Source organism: Parambassis ranga, chromosome 10 (genome assembly GCF_900634625.1).
Source record: "Parambassis ranga chromosome 10, fParRan2.1, whole genome shotgun sequence".
In the NCBI taxonomy this organism is placed as follows: Eukaryota; Metazoa; Chordata; class Actinopteri; family Ambassidae; genus Parambassis; species Parambassis ranga.
The window spans coordinates 8,615,644-8,642,907 of NC_041031.1; the positions used below are offsets into that span (position 1 = coordinate 8,615,644).

The following is a 27,264-nucleotide window of genomic DNA, read 5'->3' on the forward strand; positions in this document are numbered from 1 at the left end:
TAATTTAGCACTCGCTATAGACGGCATCGGTAAAGACAGACATCTTTTCAGTTTTCCTTTCAAGCATTCACTGCAACTTTACATGGAAACATCAACTAGCTGCAGATATAAACACATTCATCTGTTAAAAAAAACAAGCTGCTATACAATACTCTGACAGCATGTTGTCATATAGGACAACCTTGAATTTTAAAAGTTTTTAACTTTGTAACTTTTGTTATTGTTCTCTGTCCTTCTGGAGCCACTATTCTTTTGGGGAACCAGTGACACCATTTAACTGTTTCACTGTGAATTAGGATGGACCCTATCATCAGCGAGACTTTGGTGTCGATGGAGCCTAAAAATGAAATATTAGCCATCAGCCAATAAGACGGAGATATCAGCAGATATGTTGCTACCAACTAAAATTCCCTGTGTCTCCAGGGGACACATCAAAAATGTCGTCATTATGTCAGTAAGCATGGAAAAGGGACAAGTATGTCATGCAGTGTGTCTGTGTCTATGTGTGTGTGTGTGTCTGTGTGCGTGTGTAATTGAATTATAGGCTTCTGTCACAATAGGAAAGGGTTGATACTCTTTGCAATCAGGTGAAAAAAATATGTGCACACACTGGTATTGGCAATCAGCCAAAAGGAGCAGAACAACATCAGCATATCGGCAAAAATTCATCCTGCATCCCTGCTGCTCAGACTGCAAACTAAATATATTTCCAACAGCAAAACTGGCATTTTGTTTTAAATATTAATACAGGTGGAGAGGTCCAGAGGTACCTTTTAGTCAACTGGCTGATTTGGATATTCATAGAGAGAGCACTGTGAAGAAACTGAGGACACAGAGGAGGAACCAACAGTGGAGGATCAGGTCAACGGAGACCTCCCACAAACTGAACTGCTGAAAACAAACAGCGACTGATGGTGCCTTAAATCAAAATGCCCAACTTAACACTGAAACAATTATCTTCAGAGCGGGCTGTTTTTGTTGGATGATGACTGACGATACACCTCGCTTGGACAGAAGGTGTGACCTTCTTCAAGATGCCAGTGATAGATTAGAAAAGACAACTAAGTCCAGCAGTAGCGAGAGGGCAGATGACCATAGACTGAGTAATGTTATTTTCCTTATGTAATGTTATGTTCGGCCAACAATCTACCAGCTAATGTGGTGGTGCACAGCAAAAATGCTTTTATCACTAATTCAGTTTGTCTTCTGTCTGTGTCTTCAACAGTGATTTCTATCTTTTTATTTTTATTTTTTTTGATGTATTTTTTTTCAGTTAACTACCATCAAGCCTGCCTGGAGAACAACATAAAAGGTGGCCTGTCACTGTAAAGTGACATTTAACAAATTAAATTAGCTTGGCTTGATTTCAGTTTGTTAATTTTAATTCAAAAATGCCAGAAGATGGATAAAATGCTTTTGTTTTTTTTTTGTCTAAAACTCCAAAGAGAGACAGACTAATGAAAACCTGCTTAGAAGAATTCTAAATTCTGAAAGACAATTTATGATATTTGTGGTTATCACAGATTTTAAATCAACAGATTGTAACAGACAGGAGGCTACTGGACCCAAAGAGAAACCAGCAGAGACAGACCACTGTGCAGCTGCTTACATTAAAGGTAGGGTAGGAGATTTTGAAAACTCAGTGAGAGTCAGCCAGATTTTGAAAGTAAACACACGCCCCGTCCTCTCGGAGTTCACCCCGAAGCCACGCCTCCCAACCAGTCTGTGACTTCGGCCATCATGCACGTACCTCTCTGGTGCGTGCAGAGCAGGAAGAGAGTGACAACCAGCCAATACTCCGTGCAGGTGCACCTCATAGGATTGGCTGATGTTTTTAGTGTTTTATAGCTTCCACAGATGATTCATATTCTTCGTTTTAAAGAGAAACTGCCGAACTAATTGGTTGCTATCGGATTGTAAAGAGAAGTTACACTAATTTAACAGAAAGGGCATCAGAATAAAATCTCCTACCCTACCTTTAAAATAATAATTGTATTCCAGATTTACTGCTAACATGGCTGCTCATAGAAGCCCAGTGATGCCAGGGTCCTCACTCTTCTTCTCTTTACAGTCCACATTGTGTGGTGGCACCATTTACTATGAAGAAAAAGTCATTTCAATCAGTCAGATACTTTGCATCTTTGTCAGCTCCTTTTTCTTGGATAAAACAACAGCTTTAAAGCTGTTACTCTTTCACAGGCCTGACTCCAGCCTCACAGAAACATGGCGCTCACACAGATAACACTGTGTCTGAACTTATCAAGAATCAAAACTGCACATTAGCTCTCACACAGAGCTGACATGAGCTCCCAGTCTGAGCCACAGAGGAACAGGAATTACAGACAGGCTTCAAGGCTCCTGAGCTAAGAAGAAGAACCAGACTTCAAGGCCATCCAGGGTACTGGTGCCAAATGAAAAATACATCAAGAGAGGCAGGCTGTAGCATATGTGCAAAATAATCAACACACAAGAGAAGCAGCACAACACCAGCGGTAACTATGAAAGCATAAAGTTTCACTTACCACGGAGACAGCAGAAGGTTGGAGGGAGGCAGGTGTCTGAGGATAACAACCCTCCAAGTCATCAGTGCACTTGCTGGTAGTGTTTCCCTCAAAGGTCAGATGGACCCCCAGTGCGGGAACTAACTGGGCCTCCGGTGCGTGAAGCATGACTTGTTGATGTTCCAGGGAAGAAGTTTAAAGGGACTTCTCATCCAGCAGGCGGAGGCGCACAGAGCGTGGGTTCCTTTCATCCCAGCCCACTGAAGGCTGCCCGAGCTCCACACGTCCACGAGCTGTTCGTTATCCGTGAGCAGCTCGTTAGCACCTGTGCGCGATGCGTCACGATGGAAAGAGGTGTAACTGCAATTTGCTTCCTCCTCGACCCGCAGCGAGCAGGCCGGACCGGAACCAAAACCGGCTTCCGATGTGAGCTTGACTTATCACCTCTTCTACTCAAAATAAAAAAAAAAGAAAGTACTATATTTGCAACAAACGTACACATTATACGTGTAAATTCATGGTACACTAAATTATTCTCTTCTTGTAGATGAGAGTGCATTTTCAAATATATGGTCCAGTGTGGGTCCCAGAGGAGGGGGGACCTCTATTATAACCTTGTTTTCAGGGTTCAGTCTGGTCTCCAGACTGTGATGGCCCCAATTTAAATACAGCACAGGAAGGCACAGGTTAAAGCACATAACATGGAAGATACATCACAGAAATATTCAGGCAGTACAAAGTGATTTAAACATAAAGTAATAACATTACAACAAATGTTCTCCTCACTGAACAGCAACATTAGTTTGACATGGACACATTCAAGTATTAACTCTTTAATTTATACAGTCCAGGGGTGTACTGGTCATATTTCACAGTGGTTAATCAGGAGAGACACATCATAACATCATTCTGAACATTACAGCATTTATTTAGTGTTAATATCTGAAAGGCTTCAAACAGCCACAAAATACATTTTATTAGACATTTATAGCACATACCCTGCTGCATTAGGCATTGGACATGACATATAGAGTGCACCAATTAATTCATAAATTCCAATAACATGTACTGGGGGTGGTTTCTATTTTTCTTTCTGGTGCCGGTGGCTCCTCTTCCAAGTGTTTAATAGATATGCAGACACTGCAGGCACATCACCCCCTCCCATACCAAACAAACTGTTTCCCCACTGCTCATGCTCCTAGCTAATACGTTAAATAACCATATATAACCATCAAGCTACTTGTCTGCATTATGTTCATGAGCATCAGTTGGCCTAGATGCACTTGCATTGCTGCTTCTTCTGGAGCACACGTTTTGATAGCAAAAAGACTTTTAAGTGCTTTTTTTCCCATATCTGTTAGCTTGCTTTTGGCTGTCTCTCTATCATTAATGTGGCATTTTCCCAGCACACATTTTGACCTGTTAAATGCAGAGGTGCAGGCAGAATTTACCATTAGGGATGGCTGCATTCCATGTAGCTGAGCCAGCTCCAGAGCTGCTGTTGTGTTGTGCACAATCATTCACTGACTTGCTGGGACACTTAATGGAATGGAGCCATAGTTAGAGCCATTATCTCTGCTGTTATGTCCATATATGTGCCCTGAAACCAGCCTATTATTCCTGTCCACTTGTTATTCTTTTTCTTTACCTTTTAGAAAGCTCTCTGTCTGCAGCTGTATGGAGCAGTGACCCAGTTTTGCTGTATCTTTCCAAATCACTGATCACTAATGTTTTGTTGCACTTATTGTTTTTTCAAGTTTTCATCTACTCCATGTGCAGTTTCATCAAAACACTTGATCACATGGGACGCTATGACCCATAATCATGCCTAGGGATTTGGTAACATCCTCCCAAAAGACCTTTTAATGTTGTGTAATCCCAATCCATGTGGAAAATGTGCCAATGAGGATCAAGTCAACAGGACCTATTTTGTAGCATGTTTACATTTGATGTAAAAATACATACTTAAGCAACACATGAACAGTTTATTACAGTCATTAGTGGTTCTGAGAATCTCCTCACATTGATTTTATTGTGCATTAGGTGGATGTAGATGAGGTCTTTACCTAACCAGTGGAAAATAACCATTACAAACCTGACCTGCATAAGTATGAAAAGCTGGATTTGTCTTCTCAGTGGCCTCTCAGCAATGACTCAGACCAACTCAACTGATGTGCGATTACTGCAGCACTTTGGGGGAAACAGCCAATTCATGGCAAATACTTTGTTGCTTCACATAGTGCACTCTCTCTGGTCTCTCGATGCAGTGTTGTTTAAGATGAACCACCATGAGGATAAAATCTGTGATGCTAAAAGCTGCTTTTTTTTCCAAACAGCAGAAAAACTCAATTATGCAAGTACATACTGTATACAGCCCTCAAGTCAGTAACCAAGATCATTTGGAGGTATGTATATAGAGTATAATAAGAACAAATGAACACACTAAAACCAACATTAGACTCCAGGGCTTTCACTTTCCACATACAATAATATGAGTGTATGTTGATGTAAGTAAACAGAAAAACAGCGCCTTGGATTCACTTTAATTGTTTATTAAGATATAAAGCAGGCACATTAATATAAGAAACATGTGCACTAATAAGTCAGCTCTCAATAACAAACAAAAAATCCACAGCAAAGTGTTCTGATATCACTCCAGATTCAAATCTAAACAATACAGCAAAGGATGAACAGTGAGGGGAAAAAACAAACTACTGAAAACACTCAAAAATGCTGTTCTACCTTAAAAATATCCACCTGTCAAATACCCTCACATGGCCATCCTGCAACAGTCCACAGATGTCAAATGAGCAAAACAAAAAGTTTCATCCCCAAGACCAAAAGCAGCAGGATTTCACAGCCTCAGACCACTGCACCATTCTGGCATGGCTGGAAAATAGGCTGCACAGAGCTAATCCATCCCAGGAAAAAAAAAAACATGTTTTCATTTTAAAGCTCCAAATTCTATGTTTTATTAAAGATTGTACAGGACATAAAATCTCGATAGTGTTCAAGCTTAAGGAATACAAAACAATAACCAGAGTTTAAAAGGCAGTGAAATCGCCTCCTTTCCTTGCCAAACTCTAAGCAGTAAAGAGAAAACATATTGATCCCTCAATTTGGACACATTCAGGATGTGGAGGTGTTTGGTCTCATTGACAGTTAATGAAGCTCGTCGGATTTGGACAGTACCGACACATGGTCTGCTCATTCTTTAGCCCACTGGGTTCTACCAGATGCACAGAAGCTGGGGCCAATTTACAGAGTTTGACTGAAATTGGAGAATGGAAGTGTGTGTGTGTGTGTGTGAAGTATAGGATCAAACAAATGAACATGTTTTGTAGCAAAACAGAAGGGTGAGAAGAATAATCTGTCACCTTTGGTTTTATGAACATAAAAAAACACATATTATTTCAGGCCACATCTTACAGTCAGAATGTTGTCTTGTCAGTTTTCACTTGATCCATTTATAGTGTCATAACACAATATGTATTAAGTTATAGAAAAGCAGGCACACATGGAAAATATCTTGATTTAACATGTATCAATCTTACCAGTTAGCCCAGTACATCAAAATGAACTACAGTTATTGTTCAAGTTAAAAAAAAAAGCAGTTTTCTTGCATAGTTAATATTTGCTGTGCAGAAGGTGTTTGGCCATAATCAGATACCAGAGAGCCCGTAGTTTTACTGTAAAACTGGTTAGAATACAAAATCAAAAGCCTCATGGAATTAGTTTCTATATCTATTAAATCCACTCTGTTTCTTCCCATATACATGAAAGAGAAATGGGAAATAAAAAAATGCCTTTGTCCAGTTTCCCTCGAACTGCATTTTCCATAGAAGAGACAAGTCGATGCTACAGACTGAGCTTATGGAATATATTTGTAAGAACAGTGGGTCAGACAGACAAGCCTTCAATGGAAAGATAGAAGAAATGTGTTAAAAGCATCTTCTCTGAAAGAACCAGCTCAATCTATATATAAACTCATTGGTCATAATCCTGAATGAAATATAGAGGGGAGATGGGGTTTAGATGCTATCCATGGCTTTAAATTCACTCAGAGCCTGCACCGGGTTGACATGCTTCTTGTGAGAGGACCTCTTCACTCTGTTGGTCTGGCCGTCATCCTGCTTCTCCCTCTTCACCAGAGGCTTCTTCTCGGGAGCTTTCATCCTCCAGGAGATGGCTGGCATGTTGAGGGACTCCATGCCTTTGTTCTTTTGGTATTTGGTCGAAGCGACATAGGAAGCCTTGACGGTGGACACCACGGCATTCATCAGGTTCTTTGCAGCCTGGATGAGGGACATGGCGCTGTCCAGCTAAAGATGCATGAGAAAAGAGCAGAGAGACAGTCAGTTATGTAAAACAGTGAAAACACAGCCAGTCTTTTTTTAATTAGCTCATTCTTGAATTCATGCTAGGTGAAAAGTAAACCCTACCCATCGCTCTAATGGCATCCAGTTATACACTGCAAGTGTTCTGGGGAAAAACCAGGACTTGAGCTTTTGTACTGTAGAATTAACAGCCCTTTCCTTGTCTGGCACACAAACATATGTGACAAATTTGAGAATATGTAAAAAGGTCACACTAATTTAATCTCCACACTTTAATAGCCCCGGACACACAGGTGACTGCAAGTGTTGGAAGCAGACTTATGTTTCGGCCCTGAGGAGGGAGGGATCCATTATTTCCTGCACAAAGAGGTATTTTTATTAATTCCGCTGGCGAGTAAGTGGTTAATGCTTACATGATCTGTAAACACTAGCCCAGTGTTATCTTGGGTGGTAAAAAGATTAGGAAACATTTGGCTGTTTGTAATACAGGGAAAGCCATTATTTGTGTTATATGTTTATTCGATTTAAAATATAAGCTGCAAATTACAGTGCAGAAAATTAATCATTAACAATTCCCAACCAACAGCCAATGCCACTCTGTTATAGTATTTTTAATTTATTTGGGCAACAATACATAATAAAACTTCACTAAGTAGCCAACGCATTCTATTGATTTAATCATCTTTTGGCTAGAAATTAAAGACATTCTGTGCAGATCTTACTGTAAATGATTGCAGCTCTGTTTACATCGATTGCTGCTCACCAAAGTACAATGTGTGCCGACATGAATTTCCTGTCTCACTGTTAATCTTCTCCACTGGCGCTTTGCTACCTTTGAAAGTGCATTGCTGCAACCAGGTCTTATTGGCTTCTGCACGTGTCAAAAATAGTTCATTTCAGATAAAATGTAATACCCCACTTCAACTGCTCTTCTGCTCCTTGTGTGGGCTCTGTGGGGCCTCCATGTAATAAAGACTGCCATTATTAGACAACATGTGCTAGTGCTTAAGAGGAGGCTGAACTTACTCCAGAGACGACCAGCTCCCCTCCAAGGTTCTGGACTTCAGCCTTGACTTTGCTGCAGATGTTGAGCTGGTGGCAATACAAGGCGATACGCTGCAGATAGGCAAGCAGATCCTGCTTACAGGTGGAGTCAGGGCACTGCAAGAGAAAAAGAGTCACACATCAGTAAAGGGTTATCAAAGGATCTGTGTGCAGGTGCTGCACTCTATCCATTTTTGTCAGTTCAGTCACTTGCTGGCACAGCCTAAATATGTATGTACTTCTACAGCAGCAATGATCTCACACTCTCAAGATAATGCAGCAGTAGTGTGACAGATAAGGTAGACATCCATATTAGGGACGCACTCGGAACAAAAATGACAAACACACGCCCACAACCGGGTAGACTGATAACTCATCTTCACAAGGTTAAGCATGATCAAGTCACACAGAATGCTGATTCTACTAAGAGGCAAACAGTGCTGTCAATCAACTGCTAATGGTAATGATCTTGTGTGGAGTCTTGTTGGAAACCAGACGACTTGACTGAAGGTGTAAACAGAAGCACTCCACAAATGCTTTTGAAATCTTACCCCCAGCTGTCAGTAATCTGCATTCACAGACCAAAAAGTAAACAAAGCCCTTAGGTGTGAATGTGCAACTAAACTGCTTCAAATACAATTAATTCTGAGAAAGAGCATGCAGCGGAGGGGAGAGAGCTAAATGTGTGTAGCAAAACAATTTTAAGACCATAGGTTCAGAACAAAGTTTAAAAAGCTATTTTTTCAACAAGGCACAACAATATTGTCAGGAGTTCGCTAGGTACACAAAACACACAACACAATGAAACCATAAAAACATCCATCAACTTCAAGAAACCCAATAAATTATCATAAAATCCACTTGAAAGTGGCAGTATGTGAAGAGCTCCACAAATGCATCTCATTTAGCATTGGCAATCTTTTTGAATTATTTCATCTCATCATAATTAGACTTGGGCTCTACCTTGGAACTCCATTTCCAGCCCCTTTCCTGGTTTGCTAAACAAGCCCCCTGCCAGCATAGTAATTAGGCCACAGTACTCTTCTTAGCTACTCATCAAGTGAAAGATGTAAACACTCGGATGGGGCTCGGGCAATTTAACACAGATCATCAGAGTGACCTGAGCCACAACGTTAAATCAGAAATGATCAGAGGCTGGTATCTTTTCACATTACATACCGATCTCAGTGGCAGTGAATGAATAAGCCTGAAGAAAATACCGGCTAAAACACCAGTATTTGCAGGTGCTAAATGAAGGGGCATTTTGTCTGTCTTTAAGTGAGAGAGTGGGCTCCACAGTATTTTCCCAATTGGCTGTAATGTCCTTTAACTACTACTTAAAAGAACTAACCTTAAAGAAAGGTGACAAAATCCCTGTTTTTTATACAAAGGGAGGAAGAGGACGCATAACTGGGATCATGATTTTTGGACACTTCAAACAGACTAGGACTTATGATGTGCCTAATCCTGCTGAGCACATCAGTATCCCTTGTGGGAGTACAGAGTGCTCAACTGAATATAGTGCACTCACTCCAAGACATACAGCCATGCATGCAGGCATGCATTTACACACCATACCAGCCAACACAATGGCGCTCATTCAACACTGTGCACGGGAGAGATTTGTATGTATTTGAATTTATTCAAGGATAGCCCCTTGAGATGTAGCATCTGATTTTTAAGGGGGTCCTAAATGGAACACTATAGAAGAAGGGCAAAAAGTATAACTAACAAATCCCACCACACTCATACACAAATACAACTAGCTTTCTTCTTGGTGTTTACCATTTTCATTTAGGGTTACAAACGGAGAGAAGCCTTGAAATCATCACCCCACTTGTAGTAACAATGGTTAACTCCAAAGAAACTCATGCAGCCATCATTGCTTTTCATCAAAGTGGCCTCACACAAAAGGCAATTGCTGCTAAGAATATTGCACCTGAAAAAACAGTTTATCGGATCCTCAAAAACTTCAAGGAGAGAGGTTCAACCACTGTGAGGAAAGCTTCAAGACGTCCAGGATTGTCAAGCAACTGCCAGGACTGCTTTCTTCTAAGGAGTCAGCTACAGAATCGTGTAGCCACAGTACAGAGCTTGCTCAGGAGTGGCAACAGGCAGGTGTGAGTGCATCTGCACGCACAGAGGGGCGAAGACTTTTTGACAATGGTCTGATGTCAAGGTGGGCAGCAAAGAAGCCACTTCTCTCCAAGAAAAAAACATTTTATTGAAATTTTTTAAATTCTGCAGAATGTACAAGGATTGGACAGCAGAGGACTTGTCCAAAGTTTTTTTTCCACTGATGAGGCTCCCTTCAGACTTTTTGGGACTGCTGGAAGATTTTTGGTCTCACTCACATTTCTGCCTTAAAACACTGCCATGAATTAAGAATGGTACCAAAAGGTCCTGCAAGAGCAACTTTAGCCAACAATCCAGGAGCAATTTGGTGAAGATCTGTGCGTTTTCTAGCATGATGGAGCACCATCATCACAGGGCAAAAGCGATAAAGTGGCTTGGAGATCACCACGTTGAAATTTTAGGTCCATGGCCAGGAAACTTCCCAGATTTTAACCCGATTAAGCACCTATGACCAATTCTCAAGAAACAGGTGGAGGAGCCAAAGCCTACAAGCTGTTATAACCTTCGAGCACTGATAAGGCAAGAATGACTTGCCATCAGTATATAGAATTGGTCCAGGAGCTGATATTCAAAATGCCACAGCAAATTGCAGAAGTTATCAAGAAAAAGGTCAACACTGTAGATATTGACTCTTCATGCAATTTTGATGTATTTGCCAATAGCAATCTTTGAAAGTTATAAAATTACTATAATTCTTCTTCAATTTACCATGGAAATGTGTAAAAATAATCATACACAGCTGATGCAGGAAAGTTGCCAAAACTTGTGGCAGGTACATGGCTAATTCAGTAAAGGATGTCCATGTCTTTTCTATCATTATCATCTACTCTTGATTAACAAACGGACAGGTTAGGACGAGAGGACTGGGATGTAAAAGATGGCATTCTATTACAGAAAGGTATGCAAGGGGAGATAAGGAAAAAGAGCTGGAGGGGATGATCATCATACAGGAGAGGACTAATTCATGGCTGTTAGACCAGAGAAAATGGGACAGGCAGGGAAGGTTAAAAAAGAAGAGGAAAGAACCAGAGAGAAAAATAAGTAGGAGAAAAGGCAAGGATGAAGAGTGAGCCAGATGGGAACGGTGTGGAGGAGTAAATAAGAGGGAGAAATCCAGCTGGGGAAAAGGAACGTAGACAAGAGGATTCAACTGTAGTTGGGAGGGGTGTTTAAGTCAGAGAGAGAGAGAGACAGAAAGATACAGAGAGAGAGAGGTGAGTGTGCGTGTGTGCACAGATGCACACATGCACACATGCAATAGCAAAGACCAGGGATGAGGCTGAATGCAGCAGCCATGCTAATGAAGGCTTGGGGAAGTATTCAGACGGCTAAGAGCAGGGCACTGTGAAAGCATCACTTGTGCTTATACTCGGCTCAGCTGCTGGCTTCACTCGGCACTCAGGAAACTCAGCAAGGCTGGTCTGACTGTGACATGTGAATACATAAGTTGCACAGAGAAGAGACAAATACACCTTGCATTGTTTTAGTAGCACAAACCAGTAACACAGGCGCTGTTCACAATTTGATGCCTGATCTGCTCTATTAATGTTCCTAGAAACAGTGTGAAGGTAACTGACATCTTGGCAAGAAATATTTCCAGGTTTACATTTAAACATAACGGTGTGAATAACTTGAAGAGCACACAACAAATAGGGCATGCAATTTGGGTGTATTCATCCAACCTATGATACAGTATACGCAGGGCGTGCTAGCCCTGCTATTCAAACTATTTATTTCCATTTCACAAAACAAAGCTGCTCTTGCGTGAAAAGGACTTAAAACTATTAGAACACATCATTGCATTTTTTGTCTTGTCTAAGTGCTGCTGTAATAGGCCCTTGATGCCAGTTCATATAGGCCCATGCTTTTTCTGCATGCTGTGTGGCCAGTTAAGGACTGGCACAGTTAACCTTGCTTGGTCAGCTACTATTGAGAGATGGCAATGCAGAAAGAGAGACTTCATCACACAACTCCAGATAACTTTTCAAGGCAAACTAATAGAAAAGGTGAGTCACTATCTTTCAAAAAGGAGCCAGCAGTACAGGCAGAAATGTCAACGGTTCTTGTGCTGTTGTTCGTGCATCTTCACTTTTTCCTCAAGAGAAAAATGAATGGGTAAAATAGAGCAGATCATTATTCTAATTTGTTAATTGAATCATTAAATAACAATGGCTAACGTGAGTTTTAGTGTATTTAATATTTATGAAGTACTTGTCCGACTGTTGCATTCCTAAGCATTTAAGCTCTTACTTCCAAAGAGGTTCAGAGCACAGTGCAAACTAAAGCAAAAACCTTTTTATTCCCCTCACAATAACAAAGGGAAATGAGGCGATGCAAACAACAAAGCAGACTTCTGTACAAAACTAAACACTCTGTGCTTTGTGTTGAGTAATAATCTATGATATAAATGATCACCGGGATGGTCGGGTCCCATCATTGCAAATGCCATACAGTTCCGGTGAATTCCATTATATAGAGCCACTGCGCTGCTGATGCCCCACATTGACCTTTCCGGACACATCACCCAGAGGAAATGCCAATTTCCAATATTTACTGACAGCGCAGCATTCTAATGTGTCGCTGACAGCAACCTGTTGGGGAATGCCACGAGGCCATGAACAAAAGGAAGCGTTTTCTAATGTTTGCTTTTTCAGTCAGTCCTAGTCATGAGGAAATGTCTACTGGCTGTCCTAAGATCTAAGAGAGGTTACATATGAGGTTAATGTTTTTGCACAAAGGCTTATTTCTCACAAGAGCTCACCAATCCCTTTTGTCTAGCCACAAGCTAAATATTAGTTTGAAAAAAATGTCATAATGCTGTTTTTTCTTAACATTTCACCACTAGGAGAAACTCTTAGCTCTTGGTAAGTCAGGTTGACATAAGTTGTTTCGGTAAGGAGTGGTGTGTTTACAGGCTTGCTAGACTTTTGTACGCTAAAGCTGGGCTTCAGTAGATTTGTTCCTGGTATTTTGTCAAGATCATTTCTTTAAATGTGTTGGGATGTGTTTGTAAACAAGTACAAAAATTGTTCAAATCTGTTTTGAATTTAAACTTTACCTTGGCAATTGGTTGTCATTGTGAATGTTATGCAATGTGAAAACAAACTAATCTCTGCAATTTTGACTATTTTCCTCATCTTCAGTATATCTTGCTGTCATGCATTAGGTCTGTGTGTAATTATAGTGGCTGTTCTACTATAACGTACAGTGAAAACAGAAAAAATCCTGATAAGTTTACCTCAACTCTATAAATCACTCCATATCACGACATACTGACAGCACAATTTGTTCTCTTGCCACAGTTAAAAGACAAGTTCAAGCACACATTCATTCAGGTGAGCTTGACTGTGCTGTGTTGGAGATGGATTTTCATAGCTCAAAGGAAGGAAGGAAGGAAAATCCACAACCTTAGCCCATCAGGCATGCTTCCACATGTGGCTTTTCTGCTGTCATATATATTACTTTCCCACTAAAGGTTTAGTCACCCCCTGGGCAAATTAATATTTTCTTGACTTCTAAAATGAAAAGCAGTAGTTACAACACCTGCAGCAAAAGCACATTAAAAAGTGATGATGATTTGTCACTGCTCACTTTAAAATAAACGCATAATATAATGTGCAAACAAGAGTAAGGCATCGTATAAGGGAAGCAACAAATCCAACAGTCAAGGGCTGTGAATAATTAACCATTGACTCTACTAACTGCCATAGAGGTTGTAGAAATACTAAGGTATGAGTGGTGTGGGGTGTTCTTAGTGTTACTGGGGGGAAAAAATAGCATGACTGAGATCCATAGATACAGGAAACAAAGAGAAAGGCCGCTGTGCTTCTTTAGGCAAGAACTAAGAGGCAACATATAAATGATCACTTAGAACTCACAATTTAGACAAAATAAATATTAATTTGGTATTTAAAAAAAAAAGAATAGTACTATAAAAAATATTTGCAATATTAAGTACTTCGAGTAGAGTACTTTGAGTAGAATGTGAATATAAGAATGTGAGATAAAACAGGACACAAAATCAAGAAGGGAAGAGTTTCACCATATTCAGCACTAAAGTTCTGCTGGTGGATAAAACAGACTTTTTATACGAGCTCTGAAGAAGTTGCTGGTGTTGTCTGTGTACAACCTAATTAATAGTTTCAAGTTTTGATTTTGCTGGTCTTTTTTTTTTCTTTTTTTACTTTCAAACCAAGTGTTGTTAGCCAGTTATCCTCAATGCATCTGCTAAAAAGATGGCCCATATTTAGATGGGCCCAATTCAATCACACTGCCACTTGGGAATGTTAATGTGACATTGAAGCAGACAGAGAGTCTGGGTATGACAGGAAAAAAAATCAAGCTGGGACAAAAACACACATACAAAAAAAAACACTTTAAAAGGTAACCACAGGGACCAATTAAATCTCCCTCATCAATTTTTAATGTTCATGCTGCACCTGTCAGTCAAGCATTTTACTGCTTTACTTGTAAGCAAAACTGATAACAGATAACAGTACAAACAGTCAGTACAAACAGTCGTGTTTAAACATTCACACTTACAGGTTTTTGGCATGTTTCCTTTTTCCCAAAGCCTTAAAATGCATAATATATACATAACTTTATAATCGTCACCCAATCCTCCACTAAAATATCAAACTATTGCCAAGATTTTTTTTTAAGAATTAACAAAAAACTTTCACTGGATGAATGTCTTATAAAACAATCAGTTAAAAAAGAGGACTTCACTTAGTTGGGCTAAACTGTGGTTAGCTGAGGGCTGACCCTTGACCTGCTGAGCTGAGAATTTGTGGGCTCTCTCTGATTTTACTTCTCCACTGCAGTAAGTAATTTACAGCCCTGTCTGCTATAAAGCGTCTAGGGCCAGAGTCAGGATTAGACTGTGACCAGCAACAGAGCCCATGGATCACCATAAATCTCTACTGATTGAATGCAAATTGGAAAAGTACACTATGTATGTCAGTATACATCATGAGAATAAAGCTTGCACAACAAACACACACAGAGCTAGCGCAAGCCCCTTCTCTAAATATGCAAGCCTTATTTTATGTGCATCTGTTTGCATGTGTACATGCAAGTGTTTATGTGGTGAGGAGGCAAGCAGCAGAAATTTATGAGCTACATAGTGGCTAACATATTTGCATTATAAATCTCAATTACATAGCATTATTTGTTTACCAACCCACTCAGATGGAATTCTCATAAGGTGCCCTGCAGAGGAGGGTCATAAATTCTTAATAAACTGCAGTGCAGACCTTTGTACGGCAATGACCTAAATCCTACCGCTCATCTCTGCACTACACTCATTTCTTTAAATTTTAATAAGGTTCTATTACATGTATTTAACTGTTTTTTCCGAAACTCAAAGCTAGACGATGCCCACCTGCACATTTCTGTCGAACACAATATTCCTGTACCAAAACACACCATGACGCTGTCTTGCAAAGGAAAATGTGGGGTGAGATGCTGTGCTTTCAGTCTGGGACCATCTGCCAATGTGTTTTATATGAGGAGCAAACCCTCACAGGCCCCGCAGGCCAGAGGCACAGAGCGCAAGTGATTAATATGCCTAGGTTAATGAGTAGTCCCAGCATTGCCTTTGCGCCTGTGACTCTGTCGGTATGTGCGTATCCTGGTAGTGATTCACTTAACTATTGCTGCTCAAGTATGTAGACCATCCCAATGTGCCATGCCTTTGCTGCAAGTGGGCCTGTGGCATCTCCTGCTTTGTTAGAGATATGTCTCTAAATATAAACTGCGTAAATAAATTTCAAAAAACTGCCACCTGGTAATTATGTTGCTAATTAAAAGGCGAAGCACTCTTAATGGATTCAGCTCTCAAGAGGTATGTACCTCTCTCTCCACACAAATGCACTGCCCCTTCTTCTACCTCTCTTATCTTTCTATCATTCTCCTCCTCTCTACCCCATGTCCATTCCTGGGAGCCTGAAATGATGTGTTATGGGTAAGAGTCGCCTGGTCTGCTAGTGTTTTGGTCTCTGCTGAGAGAGAAAGGCTAAGAGGGACAGCTGGATGGGTTCAGAGGCTGAAGGGGTCCTCACTCTTGGCACAGACGTCTACTACAACAGCCAAAGCTCTTCATTTATTCATACTTTGAGTGCTTCAAACCCCAAAATCCTCTAATAGTGTGCATACACACATACACAAATCACATGTACACGAAGAAGATATAGAAACGAGTAGCTGCAAACAGAACAAAATAGTCACCTACATCTAACACATCCGTACATATGTATCCCCACAGAGAGGCATGCTAATCAGCAGACATGTTCCTATGCGGCATGCACATACATAAACACAAACTGACACACCTGCACAGTTCCCATCTGTTTTCTTTAGGGGATAACACTGTTTTCATTAAAGTGAATAAGAATCTTCAAAAGCGATAGCAAGGCATAAAAAAGTCGCTTTTCAGAGCAGCTTATTCCCTATTCAGATGATTCAAATGCAATTAGGTCAGTACAGGTAATACTGTTACCTCGTGATAGACGTGGGCCTGTAATATTAAGGATCTGAGGGCACCTTAAATAAAATATCAGACGTGCAGGGCTCAGAGAGGCCAGCAGCTCATTATGTCAGACTATGGGGGAGAGAACGCTGCTGAAAGCGAAATGCAGATGTTTCCAGCATGTGAAGGAATAACTGAAGCCCCTGCTTGTGCAGCAAATTGAAAAAGAATAACAGATACACTTGGGAAAAAAACTATACAAGTCTTGCATGTATAGGAAAACCTTGACCTTGTTTATAGGCTGATATCTGATAATGGGTAAAAACTTGCTATTGGTCCATTCAAGGCAATAAAAACATGTAGTCATCCATAAAACATTATATTTAAATGAGCTCAAACTGGGTGTTACTACATTATCTGACATGTGATTAGTTGTCTACAAACCCAGAGCAAGACTGACAACACCAAAGATTGTTATCAGAACTGAGATCCAAAGGCAGACATCGAAAGTCAATGTGTCTCTTCGTGGACAAATGTGTGTTCTTGGACACTAGTAGAAACAAAGCTGGAACATCTCAGCCACAGACACATGCAACATCTTTATAGTAGAAGACTTCAATCTGACAACCATTTCTTGCTGCTCACATCACAACTTAAGTCTTCCATGATTTAACAATATATGTATACATACTGCAGACATAGATGCAGTAAGTCTCTGCCTAAGAGATGACACATGAATAAGTTGGACGATAAATCATGCACAATGTCTCCCTGAGGAGCGGTACAGTGCAAGTATTTAAGAGAAATATGGGGCCATGGATAATTGAATGTGTGTTTCCCTATGTCAAAAACCATGGTCTCTTGGGTAAGGACTAGATATGCAGAGATGGTGGAATTCATAGTTGGGAAGCAGGATATGAATAAAAGCATTTGATCCTTAGAGAAATTGGTAAGACTGGTAAAGGTCCACAGAAACAGAAATGACTATGTAAGTGTAAAGCAGCTGAATTGATAATTGAGTAAAGAAACCAATAAAAAAGTTTTGGATGTACTAAATCTCTAATAAGTCTAAAAGAAGCCATGTCAGTTTCAGCAGCACAAGAGCTGGGAAGTATTTGGCACTTGCAAGAATATCAACATTATGGTGTGAACCAAGAATGTTAAATAGTAAACACCAATAATGTACTTGATGGCCCTTACAGGGGCAGCATCAGAGATAACCAGGATGCCATGAACATATTCACAGATTTTACAATGGCAATCCACAATAGGAAAGTACCGTAAAGTAAATATACAAGGAAAGGACTTCACCTTATTGCAGAAATGTACATTGGTAGTATCACTTCTTTGCTTCAAAAGCACTTACATGTGATTTTTTAAAAAAGGTGACCCACATATTTGTGCAACAATTGTCTATACCTGAAAGTCTTGTTTTCCCCCTTTGTGTTGCTTCCAATGTATAGGACTCTTTCAATGTGGTACATTGCTACAGAGCTCATTATATGTTATGGTTGCAAGCACAAAGGTGTATTCGACATGAAATCCTTAGGGACTGAAGATTCATTATGACTTACTTGGTCAGCAATGGTGCGGCCCAGCTTGTCCATTCTTGATCCTGCCTCTGCAATTTTCTTGGCAGCGCTGATGACATCAGATGTATTCTTCAGTGGCCCTTTCCCCCTGGAGAGAAAAACAAAGAAAGATCAGTCACCGTTTTTGATCTAGTGCAGACTCATTCAATATGCGGGAGCAGCATCCCAGTCATGGAGCGGCTGTTTGTTTTGGAAGGTTGTTTTTCGGTCAGACACAGGAACGCATCGAGAACCATGGGAATAGCTCAGGGGAATGCCACAGAAGTAAAAGCGTATGCCGAAGCACAGATGATTCCACACACATAAGACATTAACACACACTGGCACCACATTGTTCAGCAAGAACTGAGAACATTTTACAATCCATTAAATGTACAGAGGCACACTTTACTTTCAAATCTGTCCTTAAAGAATCAGACCAAAAAAGTTCCACTACACTGATGAATCACCATCACTGCTTAGACCGTAAAACTCATTTTTTTTCCTGGCGTTTAAGTGTGACAAAATATATTGGTAATATGCTTGAAACTGACAGTGCTTTAATTCTCTACATTCCCGGGAAAAACAGATTCACAGGCTGTCATATTATAGCTGTCACCTGTGCTATATGTTTTCTATCAGAACAGAAACTCTCAGTACAATCTACTATTTGGGGCTTTTTTTATTCAAGCAGCTTTGAAGGGTTTATTAGAAGTCTAAGAATCACGTTGGAGTGGTTTAGTGTTGGTTAGTAGAGAAATATTGGATGCCCTCTAAACCGCCGAGCACTCCCACACACCAGCTTTCCATTTGTTTGGCCATGTTTGTCACAGGTTTGGGACAATGGAGAGGAGACGAAAAGAGGTGAGAATTGAAAGCAGAAAGATTAGAGACCAATTCAATTCAAAGGCTCTGGTCATTGCCCCAAAACAACGCATCCATTCTTGACCCTTCTTAAGCCAAACAAAGCCTGTCCCATCACAGGTCAGTCCAGCCCTGACCTGACCCACTGCAAAAGCTTGCCAGCCATTTGCCATTTTTCTGCCCCCTCAAGGGACTCTGGGACACAGTTGGCAAGAAGCATAAATTGGATTCAAAGCTGCTCTCTCCAGGCTAAAAAATGAGCCATCCAACCCAGAACAGATGGAATTTTGTGTTCTGTTCTCTCGCTTCCTCTTCCCTCCCCTCCCATCTCCAACCCATCCCCTCTCCTGCTCTCCCTCTGCTGCTCTGATGTAAAGCAAGCCAGGGTCCTAGTGGAACAGGCCATGCGTCAGAGCACATACTTGAAGCACTCCGGGGACAAGTCAACCCCTGGAGACAGAGCTGGAGGCATTGTGATGCAGTTAAATATATATATGTATATGTATATATATATATATATTTACTAACAAAAACAATGTTGATCATATGATGCTGTAGTTTGTCCCAATTAAAAAAAGTTATATAAATAAAAACAGCAAGCACTGATTTATACCTAACCAAGGATGCCCTAAGCCCTTAAGAAGGCCAAGCATTTTCAGCTGTGCCTATATGGGCAACTGGCAAGTGGGAAAAGGCCCTTCTGAAGACAAGAGGGCACCCTCATCAGATTTTTCATAGTGAGGACTTTAGGTCTGGTGAAAGCTACAGGCCTCCAGATGTGTGTAATGCAGGCACTGCACAGAATAGGATTGTGACAGGTGGCTCCCAAATATGTTGCATGTTTCCAAGCCACACATGCCTTATTCATGAGAGCTGCCATACAGCCATAAGCATTGCAAGAGTCACTCGCTCTCTGCAGATTTGTCAGGAGTAAGGTCCAGATCAATTACTTTATACAGCATTAACCTTGGCAGGGTTTTGTGCCAGCTCAAGGTTGAGGGGGCAATAATTTGGGTGCAGACTGAAATAGCCATCTACTGACCTTCCATGTGCTGCCATCACACGCAAGAATGAAGGCACAATACTAAGACATATATTCTCCCCAACAAACGTCCATGTATGTTCCTTCAGACTCTCACACAAATGTACACAAGGTGCCAAGTAAGAAATTACTGGTAGTGCAATTTCAGCTCTAAAATAGTGCAGTACAACACTAACCTTATCTCTCTTCTACTATTTACATGAAGGACGCTGGACTTTAACTGACAGTAGACAAAGTGACAAGGCTTAGTGTGTTTACATTAAGCATTAACTCTACTCAGTGCCTCATCCATTGACCCGTATGCAGGGTATACATAGATGGTTTTGATTCTAGCCAGACTTTGTCACTTAACGCATCATACATATTTAATAAAACTGGAATAGAGTCTGCCCAGCTTTCAGAGTAACCCAGTGCACTGACAAAATGTTCTGGTGGAGCTTGTGCTCTGGAAACAGAACACCAGCAGTAACAAGTGACCTCATACGATGCATCACAGCAAGGAAGTTTTATACCCAACTGACCCTTGAAGGTTTAGAACAAATACACCCAGCATTGCACATGTAGTGCCCAAGACAACAATCATTCCTCAATTTCTGTACCTTTTACCTTTATGTTTAATCTAATTCCTTTACCTGCTCTATGTGTAAAAATTGACAAATGAGCCTGTATATATACAAATGTCTCCACCATCAATAACCTTTATACAGAAATCAATCTGGAATCATCTAATAAAGAAGCATAAATGGTCTCAGATGGAAGTAGTATAATTTGCATTAAATTTATATTGATATCAAAGACAAAAGAAGATGTAAAAAAAATGGCAATTATATTTTGTTTAGTGGTTCGGAGGATGGACTGCAAGGTTCTGTATGACCTCAGTCAGATCACTGGCTGTATTGGTATTTCAAACTCTACAATAGCTTTTCAGTGTGCTGTGTCTTTTGCCAAAGAGAAAATATCTTTGACCCATTCTGAAGATAAAGATGGAGAGACAACATTTCATTCTCATTAGAATGTGACTCTAATGTCCTCTAAATAACTTACTTATAAATAACTTTAAAATTTTAAAAGGCACAATCTTATCAATACAGTGGGGCACAAATACAGGCAGCATCATACCCACAAAATAAGACAAGACTATAAATCTGGGTGGCAAAGCTCTGACTATTTTTTGACTTTTGTGCTTTTTTTTAAGGGTAATGGTTCAACAAATGTATTCATTGACATTAGGGCATTGCAGTAGATGTTCAGACTTTTTGTTTTGACCATCTAATTTTTGTACTGTCCCAACAATTAATTGATGCTGGCAAATGTACCCATCCTGTAGCAGCTCTGCTGAAGGAGCTGTGCTCACACAGCTTTATTCATGTACCAGCAGAGAGGAAGATGTGATGCTCTGCTTATGGTTGTGCATATTAATATTATGGAAGGATGAAAAAATAATCAGGGAGAAAGTCCTACCTACAGTGCTGCTTAAGGAAAATGAGGAGCATTGATGCATGAACAGTAGTGTTAAACTGGCTGCATATTCTTGTGCAGACATGGGCAAACGTTAGGGAACAAATGGAGGCTGATTGGTTGATTGTATTTGACACAGGCTTAACTTAAACATGCATTCTTGTCTTGGAGGCATTTTGCTTCAAGTGCTGGAATATTAATGCGAGGAAAGGGTTATATATATATCTGGGCCCTATGAATGAAGAAACCAAGGTTCAAAAAGGAATATAGGCAAACTTTGATATTAATCATCTGTCAAAGGCATTATTTAAATCATGCAGCCATACTTTACCTCATTTGTTAAGTTGCCCACTGAGGCCAGAAAAATTACAAAATACAGAAAAAATACAATAATAAAAAGGCTATAATTTGCTAAGAAAAAAGCTGGCTCTGGGTGTGAGCCAATCTGTTCGTTCACACTCACCTGGTGAAGTCTGTCATCTCCATCATGATCATGCACATCTGCTTAGCCAATACAATAATGTCGTTGCCGCTGTCATCCCACTTGGATACCTCTGCATCCAGCTTGCTCTTCTCCTCCTGGAAGCTAGCCACCTGTTCTGCAATCTTTGCCTTCTGCTCTTGGGGCAATTGGGCCATGATAGCCTAAAGAAGAAATTACAGAAAGCACAAAAATGTAGCACACAAGACCTCAACATTCTGTTGCCAGGGCCAAACACCATGCTCTTAAAAGGTGTTTGAGGCCAAAGTGGAGGATTTGTGTGGGTTAAATGATAACTGTGTATCAATTATGATGACATTACAATTTTTACAGTATATTCATTAAACTTCATGGGCACTAAAGAGAATCAATATAAGGCCATTTGTTTGGCAATACTTAATATCAATTGCAAATATGTTTCAGCACTGTTCTATATATCCTCCTGGCTGGGCACTTAAGTGGCAGCTACCCAAAAGGAAATCAGACATTCAGTGAATGAGCTTGTCAGGCCAATGTAGGCAGACACTTAAGAGAAGAAGATCGAATATCATCGCAGGAGTGTTCATTCCATTACTGGTAAATAGGACTCTAAACTCTCTAGAGTCACCTAAGCTCAAATAATTCAGTTTAGGTAGTGCAAAGATGAAAAGACCCCACCTAACAAAACAGACAGATAATCTTAAGTGATCAAAACAAATCGTTTTGAAATGTACTGATGGATAGCTCTGCCATGAGGGAATACTGAGATTAACTCTACATTCTTTAAATTATTAATGCAGCATCTAAAGTTACAATTAAGTTTGAGTTTAAAATGAACTGAAATGCTTTGCATTGTGACCACAAACACAATGATAATACTATCAGGACACAGACAATGCTCCCAGAACACAAGAGCTTAAATTTGCACTTCTTCAATTAACAGGGCAAGAAAAACACTTATCAAATTAACAACTGGCAGAAATGCACTCTTATTTGTATTCCCAGTTTCTAAAACTCGCAGCTCTCTGAAAGATATACCAACATTCTTTGGCACATAATGTTTCAAGACACATTTCATTGTATCAGGCAAGTGATAACATTATTTCTCTTACTTAATGTCAAACATGCTAAATAAATTTACTTAAGTTATTGGGCAATATTCAGCCCAGCAAATGAAGCAAATAACACAAGCTTATAACCCGTCTTCAAGCATCTGTTCTACAGGACGCCGTAGAACAGATGCAATATCCCATATGGAAAATATACATTTGTTCTTGTATGTACTGCACACCCGTTTCCCCTTTTAACCTTTCAAACAAGGTATTACTAATGGTGTGTGACAAGTTAAGACCTGAGAAACACAACATGTGAATGTCTGCAAACTACCAGAAAAGATGTACAACTTACCCGTGCACTCTGACCAGCAATAAGCTGGTCATCCTCTGTCTGCACGCTGGTCCTGCTGCGCACGTCAAAGTCTTCAGTCTCAAAGTCGGAGTCATCCAATTCCTCTGGAGTCTGAAATGGGACAGGAGGTAATGAAAAAGGGGTAAAGGAAGACACACAGTTAAAAGAAAAGGCCAAAACATATGGTGGTGCGAAGTATTGAAGAGAAAGTGTAGATAAAGCAGCATAAGGTAACAAAAAGCTGCATGTAAGTAAGTGGAGAACATAAAATAATATTGGCATACTACAGAGTTGTGAGTGCTATTAAATAACAAACCTGCTTACTATCTATGAGAAATGCCTTGGAGCTGCCAGCTGGGCAGCATCAGATAAATGTCTCCTTTCCCATTGCTTGGTACAGAAACTGTAAACTCCAAATGAATTTGTAAATCAACTGTAATGTGCTGCCGGTGCATTTTGAGAGAGAAAATGAAGGTAGGAGCTGGTATGAAACATATTGGGAGTAAAATGCTTCAGAGTCCCATCTGTCGCTATCTGTAGAAAGGCGGGTGAGGCATGAATTGTGTTCTTGTGGAATTCAGCTAGTTCATCTCTGATCCTTTACTTGTTCCCTTGCCCTGAATACAAAGCAAGCCATGCGGAACATTTTGTCCATAAATATTAATATTCAAAAGAATTTCTATCTCAACAGGTCATGCTTAAGGCAAAATACAATACTGACTGACAGGAAAATGTATTTGGTGGTGATATAGGCAGAGAAGATGATGTGGACAGATAAAGGTGTATTATCACGCCTGTGCCCCTACTTGTGCTTATCCAGCTGTCTCAATACCTCCCTCCTGTAATGGATTTGGATGGAGTCCTCACATCTAAAAATAGCTCTCTAAACAGGGTCTCTAAACAACTTTACACTGCTTTATGGAGATGCTCTTGTTCTTGAGGGACTATGGGTATGGTTTCAGATACAAAGCTGTAGTGACTCATAGGCATCTCTTTCAACCTAGACAATGCTGTTCAGTGGGGCAGAGATATGACCCGCTGTGGCCCGTGCAACAGATCACCTGTAAACGTGGGAGGCTCTGAAATGATGGCTCTTTGTGGGCACCCTATGGGAAACTACTGTGGAGATGTGACAACAATAGCCTGCAGGTTACACATTGAGTTTACTGCTCTAACAGTAAAATAAATTTTAATTGTTTTTTCATGCTGTGGTAAATGTATTGGTCAATACTTAATTCCTTAATGTCAAGAATACCTACTGTGATCTGAAAGCTAAAATATTCAATTTCACCTGTCACCTATGTGAGGCACACATGACCAGAAAAGCAGTAAGAGTTCATTTACTCCTGTAGTTTAGTACTCTTGTTCTGGACAAAAGCAGACAAAGCTTCCATTAGCATTTATAATGGCTTTTATACCAAACTATTTGACAAAACAGGTTACTCAGATTAAATGTGTAGGTCCTCATTGCATCATGTGCACCTGCATCTGTAGGCAGTAGGACCAGCATTCATACATCAAACTAAACCTGTAGATTTGCGTACATGGCCTCAAGTGAGATCAGGAATAAACTGAAATTACAGTTTTATTCAAATAAAAGGTAAAAGCAGCGATAGAGTCTTATCAAACATTACTATCTGCTGTGGTAAATATGTTTAGTCCAACTCTGCTGTCATTCCGTTTGTGACATTTTGCTTATGGCCACTGTGGGTCAAGTAGATTTTATTTTCTTTTAAGATAGAGCCAGCTAATTCACCTTGGGCTGTGCTGCACTGCACAAATCATAAGGTAAAGACAGCTGCCCCCTGTATCTAACTGTCAGCAGCTCCCTGTTGAGACAGTCTTTTGTCTGGGAGGCATATTCTCTGATGTCGCTGTAGGTGGGGAGAAGGTCCTGTCCGCCTGTCAAATATCCAAGAGATGTCCAACATAGACCCTGCACCACTTACAGAGGTTAAAGACGTGTCTATCTTAAGAGCACCAACCACACACTTGTCTGTTTTGATTTAAAACTAGGCCACTGTGGTGCCCATGCATGTGAAGGTTTACAGAAACATAGCTGGAGCTTTTGCTTGTGAATGCCCTTTAAAAAGAGGTGGTTCACTGTCAATTCAACTTGGCTGATTTGAGTGTTTCTTCAGACTTGAAGCAGAATATGGCTTCTTGCAAACAAAAAGTGAGCCTTTAAAAGACATTTCAGACAAAAATGGTTTCATAGGTAAAGATAAATCTTTTTGATTAAACATATATCCCATTACAAACAGCAGCAAGTAAGCCAGTAGGTTTTAGGGGACTGCTGTATTGTTGCAGTTGGAATTACCCTAACTACAAGGCCGAAAAGCTATTTTTGCTAAGTGATCACAGCCACCTTCAATAAATACCTGACACACCTCATCAGAAAATTCCTAGCAAATCAAGTGGAATTAAGTCTAAAGGGTCTTTAGCAGAACAAGTTATATAGATAAATTCTAACCAAGGCAAACTTTTAAAAACACATAAAAATCCTTCGTTTTAACACAGATGATCACCAACACGGACCTACTCAGCCACCAGGTAGTGTTCAGCCAACCACACAGGCCAGTGTTAAGAATTTAATCCATCTGGATAACACAAGTGGAGTCACGGCAGATGGTAACTGAATGTAGGCCTGCAGTCTGACTAAAGAATGCTAATTAAAACCCATCTTAAATCAATTTCCTATTATAATGCAAATACAGCATAATGGTCCATCTTTCACTTGGTTTTTGTGTATGTCTAAGTAACATTATTAATGAGAGCCCAGGAACAGTTTTTGAGCACCACTGTCAACACAAAATGTGCTGTCAGAACTAATGAGTCCAATTCAAAAGATTAAAGTGTTGAAAATAATGGAAGTTGGCACAATACGGCCAACCAGCACATTGTAACTCAGTGTTGTAAATGCATAATTAGGTACTGAAGTGGTTTAAACAAATCAACGTACTTCCTACATGAGAAATTTGATTTGGCAGTTTTAAGTAGCTCAACTAGTCACACTATAAACCCTTAAGAACTATCTGTTCTGCATTCTTATAGCTGCAACGGGCTAGGATGTCAGCTTATTGTCAGTGAATTAGGTAACGCTTGAATGCTACCCCACTACCATCTGTCTCAGTTATGTTTCTACTCAAGCATAAGCCATTAACCCACAGACAACTAACGCTGTTGTTACACTATATTGCAAGTCTGGTCAATTAGGTCGGCTCTTGCCTGAGACAAGTTAATCACCGGCTTCTAGAACAGTACGTATATAGTTTCCCAAATACCATTAAAAATAGCATCTGGCCACTTGCCGTATGTTCTACTACAATAAGCAGGGATTCCCATGCTGTCGTGCATTACATGACTTACATTTCAGTCTTTCATATTAAACTACATTAAATAATGTTATTAATGTTAATACATAATGAATTTGAGCCCCAACACAGTATTTGTGTGGCTCTCAGGGGGGTTACAGCTCCTCAGTTTGATTGAAGGCAAAAATGTGAATATTAGAAAACAAATCCTGAAGTGAAGTACCTATGTTTACTCCTGACAGTCAGGAACAACCACTATCCAGATTTAACAGGGAGAACAGAATAAGAAAGATAAGAAAATTTAGTTTGAACAACCTGATAGAAAATTCAAGCCACACAGTGCGAGACTGACAAAAAAAAGTGGTGTGACGTACTCTGATCATGAGGACAGCCTTACGAATGTCGCGAATGCCATCATATACCAGACGAGATGCATCAATGAACTCGTTCTCATCCACAGGCTGTGTGGGGTTTGCACTGAGGGCCTCCACTGCAGACTCCACTTGTTCTGTGAACCGTGGCATGACTGAAGGAAAGAGAGATGGGAGATGGAAGTAAGAAAGAGGGGAAAAAGAAATGTCACTGAAAATTCATCCCAACATACAAGAACATAACAGAAGATACAACAGTATAAATATATGCGAAAAAGACAGAACTACAT

General features: G+C 40.2%; 1 protein-coding gene across 2 annotated transcripts in view; it reads right to left on the bottom strand.

Annotated features, from left to right (window-relative positions):
- Positions 1-5,442: 5,442 nt before the first annotated feature.
- Positions 5,443-27,264, bottom strand: part of ctnna1 (catenin (cadherin-associated protein), alpha 1) — a 63,774-nt gene continuing 41,952 nt past the window's right edge. Inside the window, exons 14-19 of one of the 2 annotated variants that reach the window (XM_028415682.1) lie at positions 26,978-27,129; positions 23,290-23,400; positions 21,886-22,067; positions 18,062-18,167; positions 7,865-7,999; positions 5,443-6,823 (exon numbers count right to left, since the gene is read on the bottom strand). In XM_028415682.1, coding sequence (XP_028271483.1) covers positions 6,533-6,823; positions 7,865-7,999; positions 18,062-18,167; positions 21,886-22,067; positions 23,290-23,400; positions 26,978-27,129 — 977 coding nt within the window. In that variant the 3' untranslated portion in view covers positions 5,443-6,532. The remainder of the gene's footprint in view (positions 6,824-7,864; positions 8,000-18,061; positions 18,168-21,885; positions 22,068-23,289; positions 23,401-26,977; positions 27,130-27,264) is intronic. The other variant, XM_028415684.1, reaches the window with a different exon arrangement.